General features: G+C 47.0%; 1 protein-coding gene and 1 long non-coding RNA gene across 2 annotated transcripts; one reads left to right on the top strand and one right to left on the bottom strand.

Annotated features, from left to right (window-relative positions):
- The first annotated feature begins 976 nt into the window (after nucleotides 1-976).
- ALDH2 (aldehyde dehydrogenase 2 family member) lies at nucleotides 977-17,752 on the top strand. The gene is made up of 13 exons (XM_077308711.1): nucleotides 977-1,264; nucleotides 5,882-5,986; nucleotides 7,626-7,766; nucleotides 8,801-8,880; nucleotides 9,813-9,924; nucleotides 10,515-10,643; nucleotides 11,243-11,356; nucleotides 13,689-13,791; nucleotides 14,830-15,014; nucleotides 15,542-15,706; nucleotides 15,951-16,108; nucleotides 16,340-16,454; nucleotides 17,195-17,752. The coding sequence occupies exons 1-13, from the start codon at nucleotides 1,127-1,129 to the stop codon at nucleotides 17,225-17,227; spliced, it is 1,578 nt and encodes a 525-aa protein (XP_077164826.1). The 5' UTR covers nucleotides 977-1,126; the 3' UTR covers nucleotides 17,228-17,752.
- On the bottom strand, nucleotides 7,743-20,783 carry LOC143822978 (uncharacterized). Its single transcript, XR_013226344.1, has 3 exons — nucleotides 20,254-20,783; nucleotides 18,502-18,710; nucleotides 7,743-7,839 (listed from the first exon to the last, which is right to left on the bottom strand). It is a non-coding gene; the product is annotated as an uncharacterized LOC143822978 (long non-coding RNA).
- Nucleotides 20,784-21,120: the final 337 nt, after the last annotated feature.

Here is a 21,120-nt window from a genome sequence, read left to right as displayed (position 1 = left end):
TTACTTAACCCCATTTCTTAATATTCTGGGAGGAGCAGGAATTCATTTCTTAAAAATAACAAGGTGGGGAGGAGATTCCAGCATGTGTTTCCGCAGCATGCGTACCCAAGTGGATGACCGTATGATGATCTCTGTACTGTGGTCTGGAGTTTCCCCAAGGCCCCTTGAGTTCCCGGTTCTAACCAGCCTTGGTCAACCGTCTTTCGTAAAGGCAGGCTATGGTTGGATGTCAGTACACCTCTTTCTGGGATTGTGTGTGCAAAGACTGTTCAAGCCCATATCTGTGTGCAGGGCAGTTTGCTTCCTCTTAGACACTTTGGATTGAATAAACTTAAATCTTGTAATTTGTTAATGCATCTATAAATGCCACAAGCAAAGTAGATTTGACACTCATCCCTAACAAACACAGACTTCGCTTTCTTATTAAAAAGTGCAGACCTCTGGCTTCCTGGGGTGCCAAGCAAAAAAAGGGGGGGGTCACTGGCAGAAAAAGAGGCACCCCTCCCTCCCCGACTTGTCCACAGAAGAGTTGCTGGAGAAGCCAATCCTCTCCATTCCTACCGGAGTCCCACCGGGAATGCCCCCAAAGCTCCAGCAGCTGGTGAAAGATCTGGTCCAATTCCACACACCTTGAATAATGCCCTTTTGAAGCTGGATTTCCCGGTTTTAAAACAGGAAAATCTGCATCTCTATTGCACTGGGAGTGCATCAGCCAGCAAGGCGGATTAGGCCCATAGAGCCAGATAGCGACTGAGCTGGGAATTCTAGTTACGCTCGTCAGGCGCAGGGAGAGCCCACGATGCGCGGGTGAAGGGCTCCAGCGCTGTGTCCGGCCGCGTTGCAAGACGAGCCAGCGCGAGGAGCGCGTTGCGCAGAGTGGCGCGCCAGGCTTGAACGCGTAGGGTGGGGTGGGGAGGGGCGCCTTCTCTCCGCCCCCGCGTTCCCTCCTCCTCCTCCTACCCCCCCAGCGGCGGAGGTCATTGGCTGCCCAGAAGGGGAGGCTGTGCCCGGGCCGGGTCGCGAGCAGAGAAAGGGAGCGAGCCAAGGAGTCGCGAGCAGAGACCCAGCTGGAGCTGCTGACCCAGGCGGGACGCTCTTCCAGACTCGCTCTCGGAGGGAAGGCAACATGTTGCAAGCGGCGCTCCAGGGGCCCGGCAAGGCGGCCCCCATCCGCCTCCTCCTCGGCTGCAGACCTTTGTCCTTTGGGGCGGCCGCCGCCACCGTGCCGCAACCCAACACGCGACCGGACATTTCCTACAAGAAGGTAAGGCGCGCGGGCAGCCCGGGGACCCACCGCCTTGGTCTCTGGCCTTTCGCCTGCAGCGAGCATCCGCGTCTCCTCTACAAGCTAGGGCTCCGAGACGCGCGGCGGCGGCGGGGAACAGAAGGGGAAGTCGGTCTTTGAGGGGAAAGCCAGTTGCATGTGTCCCTGAACATACGCAGAGAGCTTTCGCTTCTTCCTGCTCACCAGCTCTTTTTCTGTACCATACCTAGACATTTGCAAGAGAAATAACTAGTGTTTTCTACTGCTGGAAAAGATGGGAGAGTGTGAGTGCAGGGAAAGAGCGAGTGCAGAGTGCTTCTCTTTGCCGTTCATACAGAAGCAGAGCCAGCCTGTATAGAAATCTGCATTAATGTAACTTAATCGGCATGTTTAGCAGGCACTGGGCACAAAGGAAGAAAGGTGAGATGAATGCCGCCCAGCAGATTCGTCAAGATGGGTAGCCCCGTTGGTCAGTCTGCAGCCCCAGCAAAGAGCCAGAATCCAGGAGCACCTGAACAACTAAGGCCATTGGGGGCTAGGGGGAAGCTTCTGTGGGTCACTTCTCCCTCCTTCAGGTCCTCTTGAAAGCTCATCCCCTGCCAGATATGCAGTTAGACTTTGAGGCACTTCTGGGCTGGCTGTTGGGGGTTATCCAGGTTGCATGGCCAGCGTGGCCTGATAGTTTTAGTCCCTGACTTTTCGGCAGTAACCGTGGCTGGCATCTTCGGAGGTAGGACAGGGCGAGATGGTGCTGCGGGACTCTTGCTCTCTCCCACCCTGTGTGCAAGTCCAGAGTGCCGGGCAGAGCATTGCATGCGCACCAGAGAGGAGGGGAGTGATCTTATAAGGTCAAAGAACGGGGTTTCTGGTAGACCAGAACCCTGGCCTCTCCTTTGCAGTTGCTCTTGTTGGGGGAGGGGGGAGCAGCCTGAGCCTCAAACACCCTGCAAAGTAACAGACGAAAGGTCCTAGTTGCCAGCATCTGCTTCTCTCTTCTGAGAACAAAAGATGGGGCTTTGCACTGGCCTGCTTGGCAGTCAGAGCTTGACATAGTATAAGATTTCAGCTGGCTGGCAGAGAGTGAACTCCTTTGAATCATCCCGAGAACCTTGAGTGTGGATCCTGGGAGAATGTGACATTAAAGGAAAGGGTGTCTCCAGGCATGTGCAGAGCGTCCTGGCCTGTGGGTTAGGGTGATGCATCCAAACCGCCCTGAACACGCCTGCTCTCAGAAGCGACTTGGATGTGCGTACTCAGTGCGGTAGGCTTCTTTGGGATGCAGGGACAGTGTGGCTCAGTGGTAGAGCCTCTGCTAGCCATGCAGGCGGCCCCAGGTTCAGTCCCCGGCATCTCTTGCTGGAAGGATCAGGCAGGAGGGGGTAGGAAAGGCTTCTGCTCGCCTGAAACCCTGAAGAGTCCCTGCCGGACAAGACTGACGTTGCCAGACTGGAAGAATGTTTGAGTCCAGCGGCACCTCTAAGACCAGTGCAGTTTAATTATACCTAGAATGAAGCTCTGCTGGTCTTCAAGGAGCCCCTGGACTCATGCTGTTTTGTTGCTTCAGACCAACATGGTGACCTCCCTGAATCTATTTTGATGGACAAAGGGTCTGACTCAGTAGACAGCCGCTTCACGTGTCAGCTGATGCCAAGGCTTGCAGGTTATTCCCCTCTTCAGCCAGGCCCCGACTAGCAGATCCTTGAATCCTGTCTCAAGTATTCATAAGGCCTTCCCCCTTCCCACTTGGGTGCTCAAGCAGTAAGAAAACAAAGCTAATTCCAGCTGTGGCGCCTGCAAAGTGCAGTCTCCAGTCATTTCCGTGCTTCTGGCCTCTGTTCCCTCTGATATGCAAGACGCTTGCCTCCAACTTGGCAGTTTTGTGTGAAATAATAAATCCTTCAGGCAGATACTGTGTCTGTCTTGCATTCTGCACAGCGCTGAACAAAAAATGTTATAAAACCACCATGGAATCAAACCAACAAACTTTGAAAAGTTACAGGTCTTGTGTGTGTGTGTGTGGGGGGGGGGGGACTGGTCTTATAAGCTTTGCAGGAAGCCTGTTGCAGCAAAAATAGTCCAGGGAAGCTAATCTCACACGACCCTCTTGCCCCTTTGGCTGTTGACTTGGAGAGAGGCGGGGGGCAGTTGCAGGCGGGGTCTGGCTCTGCATCCTTCTCTTTTGAAATGGTGTCCTTGAGCTTCAAGCACCATCGATGTTATGAGAAGAGATGTCTCTGCCCCCAGGAGCTTAAAACTAAGCATTTGGCAGAAGAGATAGCAAAACGGGGGGGGGGGGGGGGTGAGAGTGGCCAGGTCAGCCAGGAGCCAGCCGATGCCCGTGATGCTTACAGGGGATGGGAACTCAAGGGTCAGGAGTCCAAAGTGGCTCACTGGTCTGTAAAGCTGCTTTACCGCTGCTTGGAGAAAGGGGTGCAGCAAAGGGCACTAAGGCCCTTGGCAAGCTGAGCTTATCTGACAAACTGCGCCAGGAGAGGATGGAGAGACGTTGCCAGAGGCAGCCTGGTGTCATGATTAAGAGCAGCAGTCTCTAATCTGGAAAGCTGGATTTAATTCTCCACACCTCCACTGGCAGCCAGCTGGTTGGCCTTGAGCCAGTCACAGTCCTGTTAGAGCTGTTCTCACTTGGCAGTCCTGTCACAGCTCTCCCAGCCCCACCTGCCTGTTGCGGGAGGAGGAAGGGAAGGTGATTGTAAGCCACTTTGAGACCCCTTAGGGTAGTGAAAAATGAGGTATAAAGCCAACACCTCAAGATCAATTTGGGCATTTAGTTGGTAGCTGTCGGGATCAGAATGGACATAACAGCCCTGCTAAATTACACCAAGAGTCCCTCTGATTCTGTTTCCAGCAATTTTGGGGAAGTGCGCAAGCAGAGCATGTAGGCACCCCTCCACACCCACCCCACGCATTCCTCCACAGCTGCATTCAGAAGTGCATTGAACACGGAGACTGCTGAAGGTTGGTCTGGTACAACTAGACCAGGTTCTTGGACCCTCTGTGCTGTGTTCAGCTACGTAAAAAGTAGACATGTTGAAGAGGGGACCAGCTGTTTATTCCTGCTCGAGAGACAAGGACTAGGAGCAGTGGGTTCAATTTCCAGGATAGGAAGTCTCATTTAATTAACGGAAAGCATTTGCTGGGAGTGAGGGCTGCTCATAGGTGGAGCCTACTGCCTCATAGTGTGGTGGTGTCTCCTTTGTGGGACCTTTTTAGGAGACTGGATGAGCACCTGTCAGGAGTGGGGTTTGTGTGTGTGTGTGTTTTGAGAAGGTGGGGGGCAGAACTAGCTGGCTTTCATGGTCTCTTCCAGCTCTGGATGATTCTGATTCCTCCATGTTGCCAAGGAGTCGAGAGGTTTCATGGTGTCCCTGAAAGTAATCATTCCAAGCCTTCCCCAGTGTGCAAAACAGGATTCTAGATGAGGGAGTCCACAGACGTAGGCCATAAAAATGGGTTTACATATATGGTGAAGGCTAGAAATACCCTGCCGAAGCGGGGAGTTCTGCATCCTTCAGCAAGACTCCCTGAACGCTTGATCAACGCAGATTGTGAAATTCCCCATGGCAGGGGAGGGTGGGGCTTCTCTACAGAACTTTTTTTAGCTCTCCCTGAATCCTTATAGCAAAATATCAAGTGTTCCTATCTTCCCCCTGGCAGTCTGCAATGGTTCAGTCCACAGTGGTTGATAAGGAAGGGAAATTAATGATAAACAAAACCTGATTCAACGCTTGTCCATGGGCAAAACATGCACCGTTCAAATGAACGGCTCCATGGCAAGATTTGGGCCACGTCATCGGCACAATAGTATGTGGACCGGCAGTTGCCTAAGTCAAACAAAGAGCCTGTTCCGTATCTGGGTTATTTCCAGAAGACTGAGAAGGGTGGAGGCAGCGTGCAAGGACTCTTCCTTTTGATGACCTTTATCCCACTATGAAAGAGCTTTCCAAAACCTCACTGCAAATAAGGAGAAGAACTGTGCTGCAATCTATGACCCCGCTGCACATTTACTGCGGCTGCAAGCCTAGCTGGCCAAGAGTTTTGTGCGTGTGTAAAGGAACCTGCTCTGGAAGAGGCCTGCAGCAACCGAGAAAGGCCTCTTTCTGTCCGTTTTTTATCTGTCTGTGCATCATGCCAATGGCTAAAAAGCCATTTCCTGTGTTTTCTGCCACCATGTTTGTAAAGCATTTAGTAACACTTCTTTCTGAAGCATGAGAACCTGGACACTTATGGACACTTAACAGGAGACATTCAGTGCATAGAAATGTAAAAAGGCACGCAAAGAAAAACTCGCAGGTTTGGGGCAAGCCAGAAGCACAATGGGGGCGGGGGGGAGGTATGAATTGGTCTGGGGCAGGGGCAGTCAAACTGCGGCCCTCCAGATGTCCATGGACTACAATTCCCATGAGCCCCTGCCAGCATTCGCAATCAGTTTGCACCCCCAGGATCTTTGAATGTGGCACTTCCATTTACGTGTTCCATATTAAGGGCACTCAAGACGTGTGCTTAGCCATCAGTCAGCACCCTTGGCCAGCTGAAGCATTCCCAGCCCCTCCTGAGCTAAAGCTCCCAAGTGCTGATTGATGGGTTTCTTGCTTGCAGATTTTCATCAACAATGAATGGCATGACTCCACCAGCAGAAAAACCTTCCCAACCATCAACCCATCCACAGGAGAGGTCATCTGCCAGGTCGCTGAGGGAGACAAGGTAAATGCAAAGCAATGCAGAATCTGGAACCGAAAAGAGGGTGCAGGGAGTGATCAATAGCACAGGCATGAAGTCCACATCTTCTTTTACAAAAGTCGGGAACAATTTGGCAGTTCTGATAAGAAAGGTCAATTTTTCGCCACTTAGATGTGTGATCTTGGCTGCAATCTTTGGTAGTCCTGCAATCTTTTAATCTACTTTTAAGGGATCAGTGGGTAGTATTCTTTGTTCTCCCCTATATTTGACATGCTGTTTTCCAGAAATTTAACTAGTGAAAATTACTAGGGATGGGCATCTGGCTGTATCTAAGCCAAAAAAAAAAAAGACCAGAAAAATACTTTACTGGTCTTTTAATATTGAGTACAAATCAGAGAATCTGGTCAGCTATAAGTATACCTGCTCCCAAATAAAGCTGAATTATTTTGTCAGTTTTTTGGCTATAGCAAATAGCTGGTTATGGAGAGGTTTAAAGGGCTACAAAGTTACCTTCCAGTTCTTATCTAGGATTCTTTTCTGCCTTTTGTGCTGGTTTCCAGGACAACAGGAGGGAGGGGGAAGAGGCATTTCTGCAGCCCAATGGCCTCCTTAGGTGGAGAGACAATCATTGCAATGCTTTTGCAAATGGCATTGCATTGCAGGTTTGCAACTTGCAAGTTTGGTTTCAAATGTGAAGTCTAAGTAACTACCTTGTTTCCCACCCATTTCCCAGGGTACAGGAAGGAGTGGGGGAATGAACAGTAGCAATTTGGCAAATAGGATTTCTTGTCTGGGGGACAAGAAATCCTATTTGAGCTTTAATAAAAGTTTACCTGTTCCTGTGGATTTCAACCCATATTAAAAATAACTTGCTGTCTTCATAGAAACCTCCACCTGCCCTTTTATCTGCCTCTGCAGAAACTGTAGGACAAACATCGGCCAGGCAGCTGCTGCCGGCAAAGAGAAATGTTGGATGCAAATGTTGCTAGGCTGGCCGCCTCCATCCGGTGTGATTTCATAACAGTGATCTCTGATAAGAAACCTGGATAGTTATATTGGCAAACAAATGACACAGCAAAGAAATTGCTCAGAATCTTGGCTGCTGGCTGTAGCCAAAGGGCAACTATGATAAGCAGACCAGGAGGGTACTGCCAGTTGGGAAATAGTCACTATTGAATTTCTTCTCTTGTTTTAGCATGCCTCCAATAACTGCTATTGGCCCTCTTCCCTGCCTTTGGTGTTATGCATGTATATAATGTTTTAAAGAGCTCTTTTAATGTTGAAATGTTTTCTGTTCACTGCCTTGGAGAACCTATTTGGGCGGAAACTTCTGATGGTTGACGAACAGCAGGATCCAGGAAAACAAATGCAGGCTCCCTCATATACCCTCCCTTCCATGCATATTAATGCTTTCAGTTTGGGTTCGATCCATACACCTCCAACTTGGATGTAGAAGTAGGGGAGCACAGGAACAGTGCAGGCTGGCCGGCCAGTCCACATGGCTGCAGAAGTCCTGAAACATGCTGCTCTTCTGCGCAAGTGTATCTCCCAGAGCACATGAGCTTAGGTGTGCCTCAGTGTCCTTGTTGTGGCTCCTTCTGCTGGCCACATCCCAAGCCATTGCTCACGGTTTACCCCTGTCTTCCTTGGACTGCTTTTCCAGGCTGATGTGGACAAGGCAGTTAAGGCAGCCAGAGATGCGTTCAAGTTTGGATCTCCTTGGAGAAGGATGGACGCTTCCCAGCGAGGCAGACTGCTGTACCGTCTCGCTGACCTGATTGAGAGAGACCGGGCTTACCTGGCTGTACGTATGGCCTATCTTGGACTGCTCTGCTCTGCTCTGCTTCTCAAGGGGGCTTCCGAGCAGGGATGCTAACCTGAGAGTCAGAAACCATCTGGTCTAGCCCAATATTGGCTCAAGTGTTTTTTTAAAAGCATTCATTTCATTAGAACAACAACAAAAAAGATACTTAAGTGAAGTTCAACCTGTTTGTCCAATTAATTGTAAACAAGTTAGTTAGACATTATGGTAAAACTTTAAAAATATATATACAGTATTTGCTGGTGTCTAAGACTACTTTCCCCCCTGAAAAACATGCCTCCAAGTGGGGGGGGTCGTCCTATACGCCGGGTGCACTTCAGTTGGGATAGAAATAGCTGCCCATAGTAATGTAACGTAATGTAACAAACTCTATATTTTGAGTGGAAATGTTAGGGGGTCGTCTTATACGCCGGCATATACGGGTATTGATTTTTTAAAATAATTTTTAACAGCATTTATGTATTTTTCTTTTCTTTTCCTGTTTGGCTGCCATCCTGGTTCACTAGGGTCAGCCTTTAGTCACAGAAGTTAAGCTTACCTTTTGAATTTGGTTCTGTTGACATTTGTTAGCAAGACCAACAGTGAGGGCTCCCCACCCCAAAAAAACCCCCACACACACACACCTGCGGCTAGCAGCAATCCCAAGTTGCTCCAGCTTGCCACAACTAGCACAACTGCCTTTAAAATTTATTTTGCTTTGTGTGGGTGTGTGTAGTGTGGGGGGGTTAATAGCTGCCGCTTTATTTCTGTTTCAGTTCCTATATAGCAGCATTCTTGGCTGTGTGGATCATCTGACCACAGCCAAAGAATAGACAAGCTTTTTTTTAATGTTTCAGTTTATAGCCCACCGCTCTCAGCAAACTGGTTTGCGGTTGGTTGACAGTGTTTGACAGGCCAGTCTGACACAACTTTTCCTGGTACATTTGGAAAGTCTCCAGCAGGCATTTGATAATGTGATTTGGAGATGGGCAAGATGGGATGAGTTTTGGAACTGATAGCATCTCTTTTGTTTGCAGGCTTTGGAAACCTTGGACAATGGCAAGCCATATGCTATTTCTTACCTGGTGGATTTAGACATGGTCATCAAACATCTCCGGTGAGGGTTTTTCAAGAGGGGCAATAGACTGGATCTGATAAATCCATGCCACTAACAATAGCACTTTCTCCCAGTGCTTTCCTGCAGCAAGAGACTTTGTGGGATCCAGTCCTTTGTCTGAAAGCAAGGCACAGTCAGGAATGTCCCCTTCAAAAGGCCTGACTACAACAAGCAAGCACAGTTCCCATTGGTTTCAATGGGTTTTTGCAGAAGAAATTGCTGGTGGATCTCAATCCTAATTGTGCCTTGCTTTCAAACCACCCATAGTGCAGATATAAGATTCCTAAACCCGCTGTATTAAATTCTCCCCTCCCATATGACTTGGATCTAATCACTGGCCACACTCTGGATCACTTCCATTCAACAGGGCGTGGAAGTTTTCCAGAAGCTTATTATTTTTCCCCTCTTGGGTCGCATATGGAAGGGAAAGGTAAAGCTTCTACAGGCTAATCGGTGTGTTATTTTTGTATAAGGGTCCTTCTACAAGATGTTAGTCAGCCATATGGCACAGGGGAAGTCTAGCAGCAATGCATAATGTTGGTGCCCGTACACCTTAATCACAGGCAGCAAAATAGAAACTGTGTCAACTGATGTACTTGCCAGGAACGTCTTGGGTTTCTATGAGCTTCTCCCCCACTCCTGCCGCCCAGTTTCTTCTGTTTATACAAATGAATAGCAGTCTTATGACATTCACGATGCAGTTCATACTTTCAGCCGGAGAAGAGGAGGGGTGCAGAGGGCAAGAAGTAACACTAACCAGAGGCCGGTCTAGGAGGGCATGCTGCTTAGAGTGAGCAGCTGAGAACTCCCAAGTGCAGAGCAAAAGGAGCACAGAATGTGTACAGTAACTCTTTGGAATACAAGTAGAGTTTCCCTGCATATCCCCCTTCGTCTCGAATTGACCGTGTAAACAATAAATTGTTCCATTTCAGGTACTATGCAGGCTGGGCAGACAAATTCCACGGGAAAACAGTTTCCATGGATGGAGACTTCTTCACCTACACAAGGCACGAGCCAGTTGGGGTCTGCGGACAGATCATTCCAGTAAGTAATACTTACTACCCCATCCCTTGGGAGATGGGTGGGCTACGCTTGAGACACACAAGGACTCTGCCCCTGTGCTTCTGTAGCCATTCAGGCAAGAGTCTTGTCTTTCCAGCACGCTGAAGTCAGCGGGTCTTGAATCCTATGCTGCCATGTGGAGACTGCCGAGGGCCTTGTTGCCTACATATATGTACCTATAAACAGAATGGACTGAAAGTGATTTGACCCTGGATGCAGAAGAAGACGTTTCGTGAACACTAGTCTTTCCAGAGCATATCCTGAAAGAAGAAAGGCCTCAGTGGCAAAAGAGCTACTTCAGCACATCACAGATTTCCTTTAGCCTTACAAATTCTGTCACAAGAGAAAAGAACATCCAGATTTGCCTGCCGGCATCCCATCTTTGTTGTTCTTTGTCTGTTGGCTTCCTTGCTTGGTGCATGGCCATGTATCTGTTAATTCCCATCCCACTATGGATTTAATGCAGCAAAATCTCCCACTCCAGGTTGTAGGAACAAGGAAGGGGAGTCGAGGGATTCTGCTGTGCTGGGTAATGCTAACCTTCCTTATCCACTTTTGTGTCTTGACTGCAGTGGAATTTCCCTCTGCTCATGCAAGCCTGGAAACTTGGTCCAGCACTGGCCACAGGGAATGTGGTGGTGATGAAACTGGCTGAGCAAACCCCCTTGACTGGGTTGTATGTGGCCAGCCTGATCAAAGAGGTAAGGAATCTTGTGTCTTTTCCCCTGCAACACAGGCTAGCTCACCATAGCTACATACCCAATTCTTTGCCTTATGGTCATCGCTCACCAACTCATATAGTCAGCAAGCGGAGGATTTCTGCAAGCCATCTCAGCTGCACCAAAACATGACTAAGATTTCCAGAGATAAACCACAATCTGTTGAAAAGAGTTTTAAATCCGCATTGAGGTTGTAGTGCAAAACTTCAGTGAACCCTCCTTGGTGACAGTTGCTGTTCTGTATCTGTCCACCTTCCAGCCAAATGCTTTGGCTCTCTTCCATCCATGACTGGGAAAATGTGGACCAGAAATGGAAATTGTCTCCACCTATTATGTGAGGTTGCCGAGCCCCAAAGCTACCCAAACCTAGGTCAGAAAACTATCCCAGTATTGCCTTCTCTGACTGGTAGCAATCCTTCAGGGCCTCTGGTTGGGAATGTCTCCCCAAGTCCAGCTGCCCTTTAACTGGAGATGTAGGGGACTGACCCCGTGACCTCCCCTTGCATAGCAGGTTCTCTATCATCGATCAGCAGTCCCTGAATCATTAGGGAAGAGTCATGTGTTCGTGCTTCACCTTGCAGGCTGGATTCCCCCCTGGCGTGGTGAACATTATTCCTGGCTATGGGCACACAGCAGGGGCTGCTATTGCGTCCCACATGGATATTGACAAAGTGGCATTCACTGGCTCCACAGAGGTGAGTAATCTGCAAGCCTGGACCATCGTCTGTCTGTGCCTTCAGGCTGAACTTCCTGCTCAGTTTCCCAATAGCTGGCTAGTTCCAGCTTGCTTTAACTTTGGGCAGAATCTCTTTCCCTTGAGATTTGTTCATTCTCCCTTAAAATGAACCTGCCCTGGCCTCTTCTGCTGCTGCTGCTGCTTGGGATTTACATAGCATGTCAGTGCTCAGAGTGCTTCATGGGCTCCACTGTCTTATGACAGCCCAGCATTCTCTTTAACCATCCGTTATCAGGATTTTAGTAGGACACTGACACAGCCATGAAGGATGTCTATTATGGGTATGGCACCATCTGCTTACAGAATAACATCACAGTAGGTTGAGGAAAGGCCCCTGCCCCAAGCAGCTTACCTTCCTTTCAACAAACCATAGAGGGAGAGAAGATTAAAGGAGAGGACAGCCAAGGGTATGTCCTATTTGGTGGTGGAAAGTGCAATCAAGTGACTCCAAAGGGTTTTCAAGGGAAGAGATGAACAGGGGTGGCTTGCCATAGCCTGTCTGAGCAGTGACCCCGGACTTCATTGCTGGCTTCTTATCCAAGGACCCGCCAGGGCCAACCCCGCTTAGCTTCCGAACTTTGATGAGATCGGGCTACCCTGGGCTGTCCAGGGCAGGGCAGCTTCCCATTTAGAATTGGAATGTAGGGTGTCTGCTGGCCCGGGGTTAAGCCTGTTACCTTGAAGCTAGACAGTTAACAAGATTGCTTCCTAATTGAGTCTTCTCTGATTAGACCTTTCAGGAAGCCTCTTCTGTCCATTTTAGGCCCTGTTTGCAGATGATAAATGGTTTGGGACGTGATGTCGGATTGTCTCACTGGCACCAGGCAGTGGATTAGATCAGCTTTTCGGGTCCTTCAGAGTACCAAGAGCCTTGCAATTCCTTTGGTTTTATTCTATCTGTAAATTAGCTTCACAGCTAATTCACAGCTTCTTGGCCCGTGGCTATCAAGTAACTTCATGGTTGATCTGGGGCAGGAAGCCACAAATCCCCAAAGAATTAAGCCACATCACCATCTTTTCCAGTTTCACAGTCTTTTCTAAATCCAGAAGAGCCATGCCATCCTAAACAGAGTTGCACTCTCTTAAACCCATTGAAGTTAATGGACTTAGAAGGTTATAACACTAGAATGGTACTGTAAGCCACCTCCTGGTGACAGTGGATTAACGGAGATCTTTTCCAGTTCTAAGAGCTCATGTTCCACATTGGCTAGGAGACTGAACTTCAAATTGGGAAGTCGCTAGATAGCCTTGGGCAAGCTACTGGTCTAACTATCCCTGTACTGCATATTCGGGGTGTGTGTGTTAATACTGAGCAACCCCACAGGGTATTGTAAATAATTACTATGAGGATTTTTTCGAAGCACTTGAGTATTTTAGAGAAGAGCTGCGGAAGTGTTGAGTATTGTTATCTGGGAAAGGTGATTCAGTCAATACTTGAACATCTTTGCTTGTAATGTAGCTGGACCTCTTCCTGATCTGGGAAAGGATCTAAACATTTAAGTTTTGGGCTAGCCCTCCTGCATTGATTAACTTTCAAAGAACAACTTTTGAACTGAATTTTGGTAAACAAGAAAACTGTGGTGAACTGCTGCTATTTAGTGTGCCCTAATGGTTCTCTAGACCAAACCAATAACCCCCAAGGAGAAGAGGTAACTGCTGGAAGAGGATGAAAAGATTACAGTTCTTAATAAAATTGATAGAAAGACACTAGTTGTTAAAAGAGGACAAACTAAAACTGCTGATTGCTATGGAGACCCTAGGATTTAGGTAATCCCTCCGGCGAAACAATACTGTAAGCAGTTCGTACATTGATCCTAGATTTGCAATCTGAAAACAAAGGAGGAGGGTGAGCCGGTAGCTTATGCAACACAAGTAATCCAAAATGATCCAATTTCACTGCACTTCTGGCACTGTTTTAGCGGTGCAGCATTCTTCTTGTGACCAAAATAGTGCGGCACTTAGCTTGCAATCCTAAATATGCATACTTAAAGTTAATTGAAAGTAATGGGATTTGTTTCCAGGTAAATCTGTTTTAACTGTCAGGATTCAGTGTGCTCTATAACCAGCTTCCATTAGCTATATTGGGTCTGTTACGTCTCAGGTTGCCATTACTGAAACGAAAATGCCAGTGCCTCTGTCTGGCAGTGTTACCTTCACCTTTGTCCTGGGTCCTGCAGTGGGCCTGTCCCATTAGGACTTTGTTTCATATCACGCCTTCCTCATCTCTGTGCACTGTTCCCTGAGAGGTTCATTTTGTACATTCCACGCCTTTCTCCGTTTCTCCATTATAGGTTGGGCACCTAATCCAAAAGGCGGCTGCGGAAAGTAATCTGAAGAGAGTGACACTGGAGCTTGGGGGAAAGAGCCCAAATATCATCATGTCTGATGCTGACAGTAAGGCTCTTTGCTTGGCAGTAGCAGTGGAAACTGGAAAAGGGGGAAGGGTCACATCTGCAGTGAGGCAGGGGGCTCACTGCACTCTCAAGCCGGAAGCCTTTTGGCTAGTTGAGGCCAGTGTCACATGTTTGGGGCCAGGGACCCTGAGTAGGCTTTGGTCCGATGACCACAGAGCTTGTTGGGGGGCATAATGGGAGGAGTCCCAGACCTACTCTTGCCATTCAATATGAGTGCAAAGTGGCAGGAAATAGAAGTAGAAAGTTAAGCTCAGTGCAGTGCAGAAGATTTCAAGGGGGAATCGTCTGAGTTCTAATTTTTCTTAGTTTGGCTTATGTTCAGTTTATCTGGGAATCCCAACCACAGGTTGAAGCCCTGATTATGTGAGAGGCTGCAGCTTGGAAGATGCCTCCTGACCTGTTCAGTTTCTATAATAAATTATGGAGGAGCTAATATGATGCAATAGTTAACCTTTTAGCAGAACTTCTTCAGAATAATTAATTTAGCAGCTAAATGGATGGTGGGGGTGGCTCAGTGGCAGAGCACAAGCATTGCATGGAGAAGACCCCCAGTCATGTCTCCTTCTTGCAAAAAGAGGTGCTGTGTCTTCACCACAAAAAGCAAAAGTTGCACAAAATACAAAGGGGATGTTTAATTAAACTACTGTAATGCCTTACCTTATGGCCATCTTGAATATATCTTGGAAAGAGAAGATAAAAATATTTCAAATAAACAGCTGACCTTCCATGCATCATTTTTCTTTTTGTTATAACTGTTTCTTTCCTCTTCGCTTTATCTTCTGCTGTTTGGTTCCTCTTCATTTCCTTCACCTGAGCCAAGTAACCTACACCACAGTAGTAGCTGATATACATAGCATAGCAGCTGCAATATACATTTACTCTAAAACATTCCGCAGGATTAAATTGTGAATGGTTTTCTTAGGAAGCAGGAGTGGAATTGTGGCTGTATTTCCTTGCTACTAGGAAAGACATCTGTTTTCCAGATCATCTTACAGAGTGACTTTCTTCTCTCTTGCAGTGGACTGGGCTGTTGAGCAAGCCCATTCTGCCTTGTTCTTCAATCAGGGACAGTGCTGCTGTGCTGGCTCTCGGACATATGTCCAGGAGGATATCTACCATGAGTTTGTGGAGAGGAGTGTGGAGCGAGCCAAAGCCAGGGTGGTTGGAAACCCATTTGACTTAAAGACAGAACAAGGACCTCAGGTGAGAGCATAAAGGTTCAAAGCTTTCGTTGCCCCCCTCTTGTTTCCATCCCTCCTCCTTGGACCATATGCCTTCCATTGAAAAACCATGAGACATTCTTGCAGAAGGGCTTGATCTTTGCACGTTGTCTGAAAACAGCCCCCAGTTTAAAAAAGCTGAGGATGTGGGAGTTAAAACCTATGTTAGATGACATGATATATGGGAATTTAGTTCTGTTTTTGTGGATACATTAAGAAAATTGTAGGAAGCCATGTGATAAACAGCGTCTCTTTAGCAGGAAATGGAAATCAATTTGAAGATTCAGTGTCTTTACTTGGTACCCATCAGAAAGCCAGTCAATTTAAAAATAACCCTGACATATCTTTGCATCCTTACCAGTAAGAAAATAAATATCTGAAGCTTTGTAAATTTTGCCTGAAATGGAGAACCGTAGTGTACATAGCCATGTGACTGATGCAGCAGTAAAATGCCTGCCTTTTGTGACGAACAGAACTGACCAAAATGTTCCTATTTTGATGGCCCTTCAGGTTGATGAGAATCAGTACAAGAAGGTCCTCGGGTACATCAGTACTGGGAAAAAGGAAGGAGCAAAGCTGCTTTGTGGTGGCAATCCTGCCGCAGACAAAGGCTACTTCATCCAGCCAACCATCTTTGGAGAGGTCCAAGACAGCATGATTATTGCTAAAGAGGAGGTCAGAACACTCTTCCTTCCTTCCTTCCTTCCTTCCTTCCTTCCTCCCTGCCACGTCACAGAAAGGTCTGCTCCCGGAATTGCCCAAACTGTGGCATTTGTATTAGCACCCTTCTGTTTTAATTACGTCTTGACACACTGCAATGAGAATTTATAAGTATTTATGATGTAACTGAGCAAGACTTATACACTCTAGGGGTGACGGTATAAGATTCCCTCTTTGCATGTGTGCTTCTCTGCTTCAGATATTCGGGCCAGTCATGCAGATCCTAAGGTTCAAAACCATTGAGGAAGTCATCAACAGAGCCAATGACAGCAAGTATGGCTTGGCGGCAGCCATCTTCACCAAAGATGTTGATAAAGCCAACTATGTTTCTCAGGGTTTGCGTGCCGGAACCGTCTGGTAAGAGGCCAAATGCAATTGTTGAATCTTTCCTCTTTGACAACCTTTGTGAACTCTTTGTATGCTCCTTGTGAGCGCATTGTGGCATTTTGATGAGGGCCTAAAGTTATTCTGTCTCTTCTTTCAGAGCTTTCCCAATGAAGGTTCTGTTTTAACCTAAAGAGTTCTCCATTTTCAAAGGAAAATGCTGACAGTAAATTAAGTATACAACTTTTTGTTTCCTTTTTGTAGGATAAACTGCTACAATGTGTTTGGCAGCCAGGCTCCATTTGGTGGCTACAAAGCATCTGGACAAGGTCGTGAGGGTGGGGAATATGGCTTGCAACCATACACAGAGGTGAAAACGGTGAGTATCTTCAACCCTCCTTTTTTCCCATGGCACATTCTTTTTTTATATATTTTCATTATATTTTGCCAACATCTCTACCCCTCATGTGAGCAGAAATTAAATCTGCACTGCTTATGGGACGACCAGTAGTTTATCATGTTTTGCTTCTTCTTTTTGCTGTCAAGTTGCAGCCAACATGGCAGCCCTGTAAGGTTTTCAAGGGAAGAGATGATGATCAACATCATTTCTTCAGGTGCCTAAGGGCAGGGTAACACTCAAGTAATGCTTGGGTGAATTGGATCAAAGTTTCAGCTGCCTTTTGCATCACAATTCTACAGACAAAGAAAGTGTTGAGAAGTAAATTTGATGCATACAAAAAACAGTGAACTAGTTCTGTTCCTGAACATTTGAGTCGGAAGTGATTTGAAGAGTAAGGTGAGGGTGAAGTAGTTCATCCTGGTGGCTTGCAGCTTCCACAGTGGACTGGGTAGTCTTAGTGCTATGCAAGCGGCCGTGGGGCTAGATGACATCCTGAAGGCTGGGGTTGCCTCCAATGAGTTCTGCTGTAGACGTGAACCTGTTTCATCAGATAACTGATGGCAAATCTGGAGGGATACATTCTAGATCACAACACTTCTGCTGCATTATACAATGTTGTTTTGCCTTAATATTGATTTAGGAAGTTAGTTTGGGACCTATCTTGTAGAAATGGGAGAACAGTCCAACAAACCAGTCACAATAATCCCTCTTCTTTCTAGGTAACAATAAAAGTTCCACAGAAGAATTCCTAAAGGACACCTGCAATGCTCGTGTCTCTGACATGGAGTACGTTAGACACTTGCTAGCAGCGTGTGGATATGTAGAGAGACGTCCTTCACAAAGCATACCTTAACCTCTACAACCTAAGAAGCCTCTGTTCAAAAAACAAACACACATTTGCCTGTCTGCTTTTATTTTACTTGGATTTTTTTTCTACACCAAACAACTTACTACATATTTGCAATTCAGCATATCTGTTTGAGTCCTCTGAAAAATGAATTGTTGTGGGGACACCAACTTGCGAAAGAACGGTTTCTGGTGGCAGTCAGAAGTAAGGGGAAGCTAAGTGCTGAGGGCTTCTTTCCTTTCCTTGCTGTGTAGAACCTAAGCAGAAATTGTCTCTCCTTTTTATGTTAGAGAATACAATTTCCAGGTAGCCATTCTAGAGCAATACATGCTGTGAAGTTGGGTCTGTTTCTACTAGCAATTCTTGTGATTTTCTGTGAGCTTATATGAAATGCATAAAGTCAGTTTCATAGTAAAACTTCTTAACATTCTGTGTTTCAGGTATCTTAATTCCAATATTTAGACCCAGTGTTTATTTGGGAAACTTTATATGCTGTCTCTCTTTAAGCAGCTATAGAGTAGCACTTGTAATCACGCTGCAAGTAAGGCTAGAGTATCCAGTACATATCTTTGTCATACAATCCAGCTGAGATGAAACATACAAAGGCTTGGTTTGTACAGAAATGCATCATAATGACAAATTCAAGCTGATGTTTGCAGAAAGGCAAGTGTATTCAAAGAATGTGCAACCACAAAGCACTATTCAAAGAAAAGAGAATTCCTGTCTAGCCACTTTCTTTTTCAATTACGTCACTTTCTTGAAGATAAGCATTAAGAAATCAATGTTTCTTTTCCTTTGGACTGTTCCTATTCAAGGTGGACAAGCTTTGTCTACCTTGTGTTGCACAAAGGATTCTTAGAATCCCGGCTTCACTGTACAATAATTTTTATTTATAACCTGCCCTTTCAAACATCAATAAAATCAGCATACAATTTAAAAACTTTAAAACAATCAACACACACAATACCTGGACGGGACTCAAATCTTCTAGTTTATCCTTTTCCTCCTAGGGGTTGAGGCCGCTGTTTGGTGGATGTTCTTATGGGCTCTGATCATAAACCCAGTGGTTGGCATAAGGATTTCTACTGTAAGCTACTCAGTCACTCATTCTGCTCCAACACATTGTTCTGTCTCTATAAAATGAATTGCAGTACTACTTTATGCTAAATGACTTCTTACCTTTAATACTTTAGGGGAGCCCCACTCACGATGCATTCACAAAAATCTTCATGCTTGCTTCATTTGTACTGGTGGACCATCTTCATTTAAAGTTGGACAGTGGCCTTTGTTGACCACTCCATATCCAGTGGCTTGAATATGGAGTTGGTATTCAGGACATAGTTCTTTGGTGGTTTCACTCTTTTCTGCTTGACCAGACATCATCTCCACTGCAAGTAACAGAATCAACTGGTTGGGATTTATCTTGTGAAGTGCCACAGGATTCTGTTCTCTCACCCATGTTTTTAATCTATATGAGACTGACAACTGAGATTGTCCAAAGTGTTGGGATTGGGTGACATCAATACATAGCAGACACCCAGCTCTATATTTCATCACTCCAACCTCCAGATGTGTGTTGGTTCTGAACTGATGCTTTGGGGCTGAACAAATGTTAAATCCAAACAAGACAGATATAATGTTGGTTGGGAAAGCTCATATGCTAGAAGGACTGTCCTATGTGGAGTGATGCTGGCTTGTTCAGAAGAAGAGTTGATTTTTATTACCCTGCTTTTCACTGCCTGAAGGAATCTCAAAGCGGATTACAATTGCCTTCCTTGCCTCTCCCCTAAGTGGGGCTAAGAGAGCTTCTAACAGGACTGCTTGGTCAGAACAGCACTATCAGGGCTGTGATGAGCCCAAGGTTACCTAGCTGGCTGCATGTGAAAGAGCTGGGAATCAAACCTGGCTCACCAAATTAGAAGCCACTGCTCTGAACCAATAAACCACAGTGGCTCAGAGCGGGTTAGGCACTGTGGGCTGCTCATTACACTGTCTTGCTTGTTTGAAAGGCAGATTGGCCTGCTGGCCAGGAGCGCCACCTATCTATCACCAACTCTCATCACTGAGACTTAGCTGACAGCTCCATGCCTCTGTAACCTTATTTGTCTCTCCATTCACAATAAGCCTACATGGATTGGTGCCATGTGTTTGAGATGAAAGGCAGCCCCTTTTTTCTGATTTATATGTAGGGACTGGATGCTAGGGTTACCAACTCTGGCTTGGGAAATTTGAGGGGGGGATTGCAGAGGGAGGGGTGCCATAGAATCCACCTTCCAAAGCAGCTTCCCATCCCCTCTCCAGACAATTGAACTCTTGACTTTTGGAGATCAGTTATACCATCATTTCTTCAGGTGCCACCTAGAGATTGGGAACCCTAAAATGCTATAAAATAAAATTAAGCCCTGAGGAACAACATCTTGAGGACATCCTACTGATAAAATGTCAAATGGACATTTGTAGAAGCAAAACTGGGAACTAATTTAGGGAACTAAAATGGGAAAAGGTGAACAGTCAGTCAACAGGTGGAGTGAGGGCTTTCACCAAGCTGAATACCTGACATTACATTTAAAACACCTCAAGTGAAGGTGCCTGCATGTTCCAGGTCAACCAGTACTCATAACCTAACACCTAAGGTACATCAGGCCACCAATCAACAGCTCCCTCAAGCAAAATACAAACAAATAAAAAAATAAAGCAGTGTAGCAACACTTGAAGCTTCCAACACTTGCAGTTGCTGACCAAAGAGTAGCAGTTCTGGAATTTCAAGGGGGTTAGGAAGAGAGGTTGCGAAACTGCAACTGATAACAAAGCTTGAGACAATGCATCCTCCTGGACTGAATCCAGACCTAGGTTTCCTTTCTCGGTATCAAGGCCAATTTCTACAGCCCTGCATATCACACACAATCTGGCAAACCTGCTGTTGTCATTTACCTCCTATGATCATCGGCCTGCTATTGTCAGCAGACCTCCGAACTCACTCCACTCTCCAAGATGGGACAGTGGGTCTCGCCTAGCTGTATCTGAAGTGAGCCTTGACTCAGGGCAGCTCCTCAAAGCACAAACTGGGCTGGTTTTGAAGGTACTTCTGGAGTCTTCCTCTTTTCTCCCACTACTGAGAGACTCGCATGGCCACCCGTCTTGGTCTAGCCCCCTCAAAAAGGCACCGGGCCCACTGCCTGCCTTTTCCCTGAATCCTTTTTATGAACCCAATTCTCCTGCCATCCATTCCTTGTTTCCACATTCTGAACCTGCCGCTTTCTCCGGCCTGCAGATGAGCAGTCTTAACGGAGACTCCCGGACCCACCGGGAGGTTGGCATGCCCAGGTGTCTGGAAGGCTGAATTCTTAAATACACCTAAAACCCTTCCTAGAGTAAGGGGCCGGTGCGCGCGTGTTTTTAGGCTTCCCCGTCAAAAGCGACGCCCTGAAGGGGACCAGCCCGGCGACCTTCGCGCCCCTCAAAATGGCCCCCGCCCCTTTCCCGCCTCTTCTCTTCAGAATGGGCCACCGCCCGACTCTCGCGAGATTTACCCCGACAGACCCGTTCGGCGGGCGGAAGGAGCCGAGCGGCCGAACTGCGAAAGGGGCGTGTTTAAGCGGTGGGCGGGAAGAAGTGGAAGGCGCCACGCCAAGGCCCCGCCCCCTAGTCTTCCCTCAGATAACCCCGCTAGGCTGCGTCATCGGAAGGCGACGGGCAGGGTGGAAAGACCACGGGACAAGGGGAAAAGCGACGGGCAGGGGCCCTTCGGCGTAGGCCGTCGCCGCTGTGGGCTGTTTTCGGCGCTTGCCTGGCGCCTTG

This window comes from Paroedura picta, chromosome 13, assembly GCF_049243985.1.
Source record: "Paroedura picta isolate Pp20150507F chromosome 13, Ppicta_v3.0, whole genome shotgun sequence".
NCBI classification, from domain to species: Eukaryota; Metazoa; Chordata; class Lepidosauria; order Squamata; family Gekkonidae; genus Paroedura; species Paroedura picta.
The sequence above is the reverse complement of the archived record's forward strand: the minus strand, read 5'-3'. Positions and strand labels throughout refer to the sequence as shown.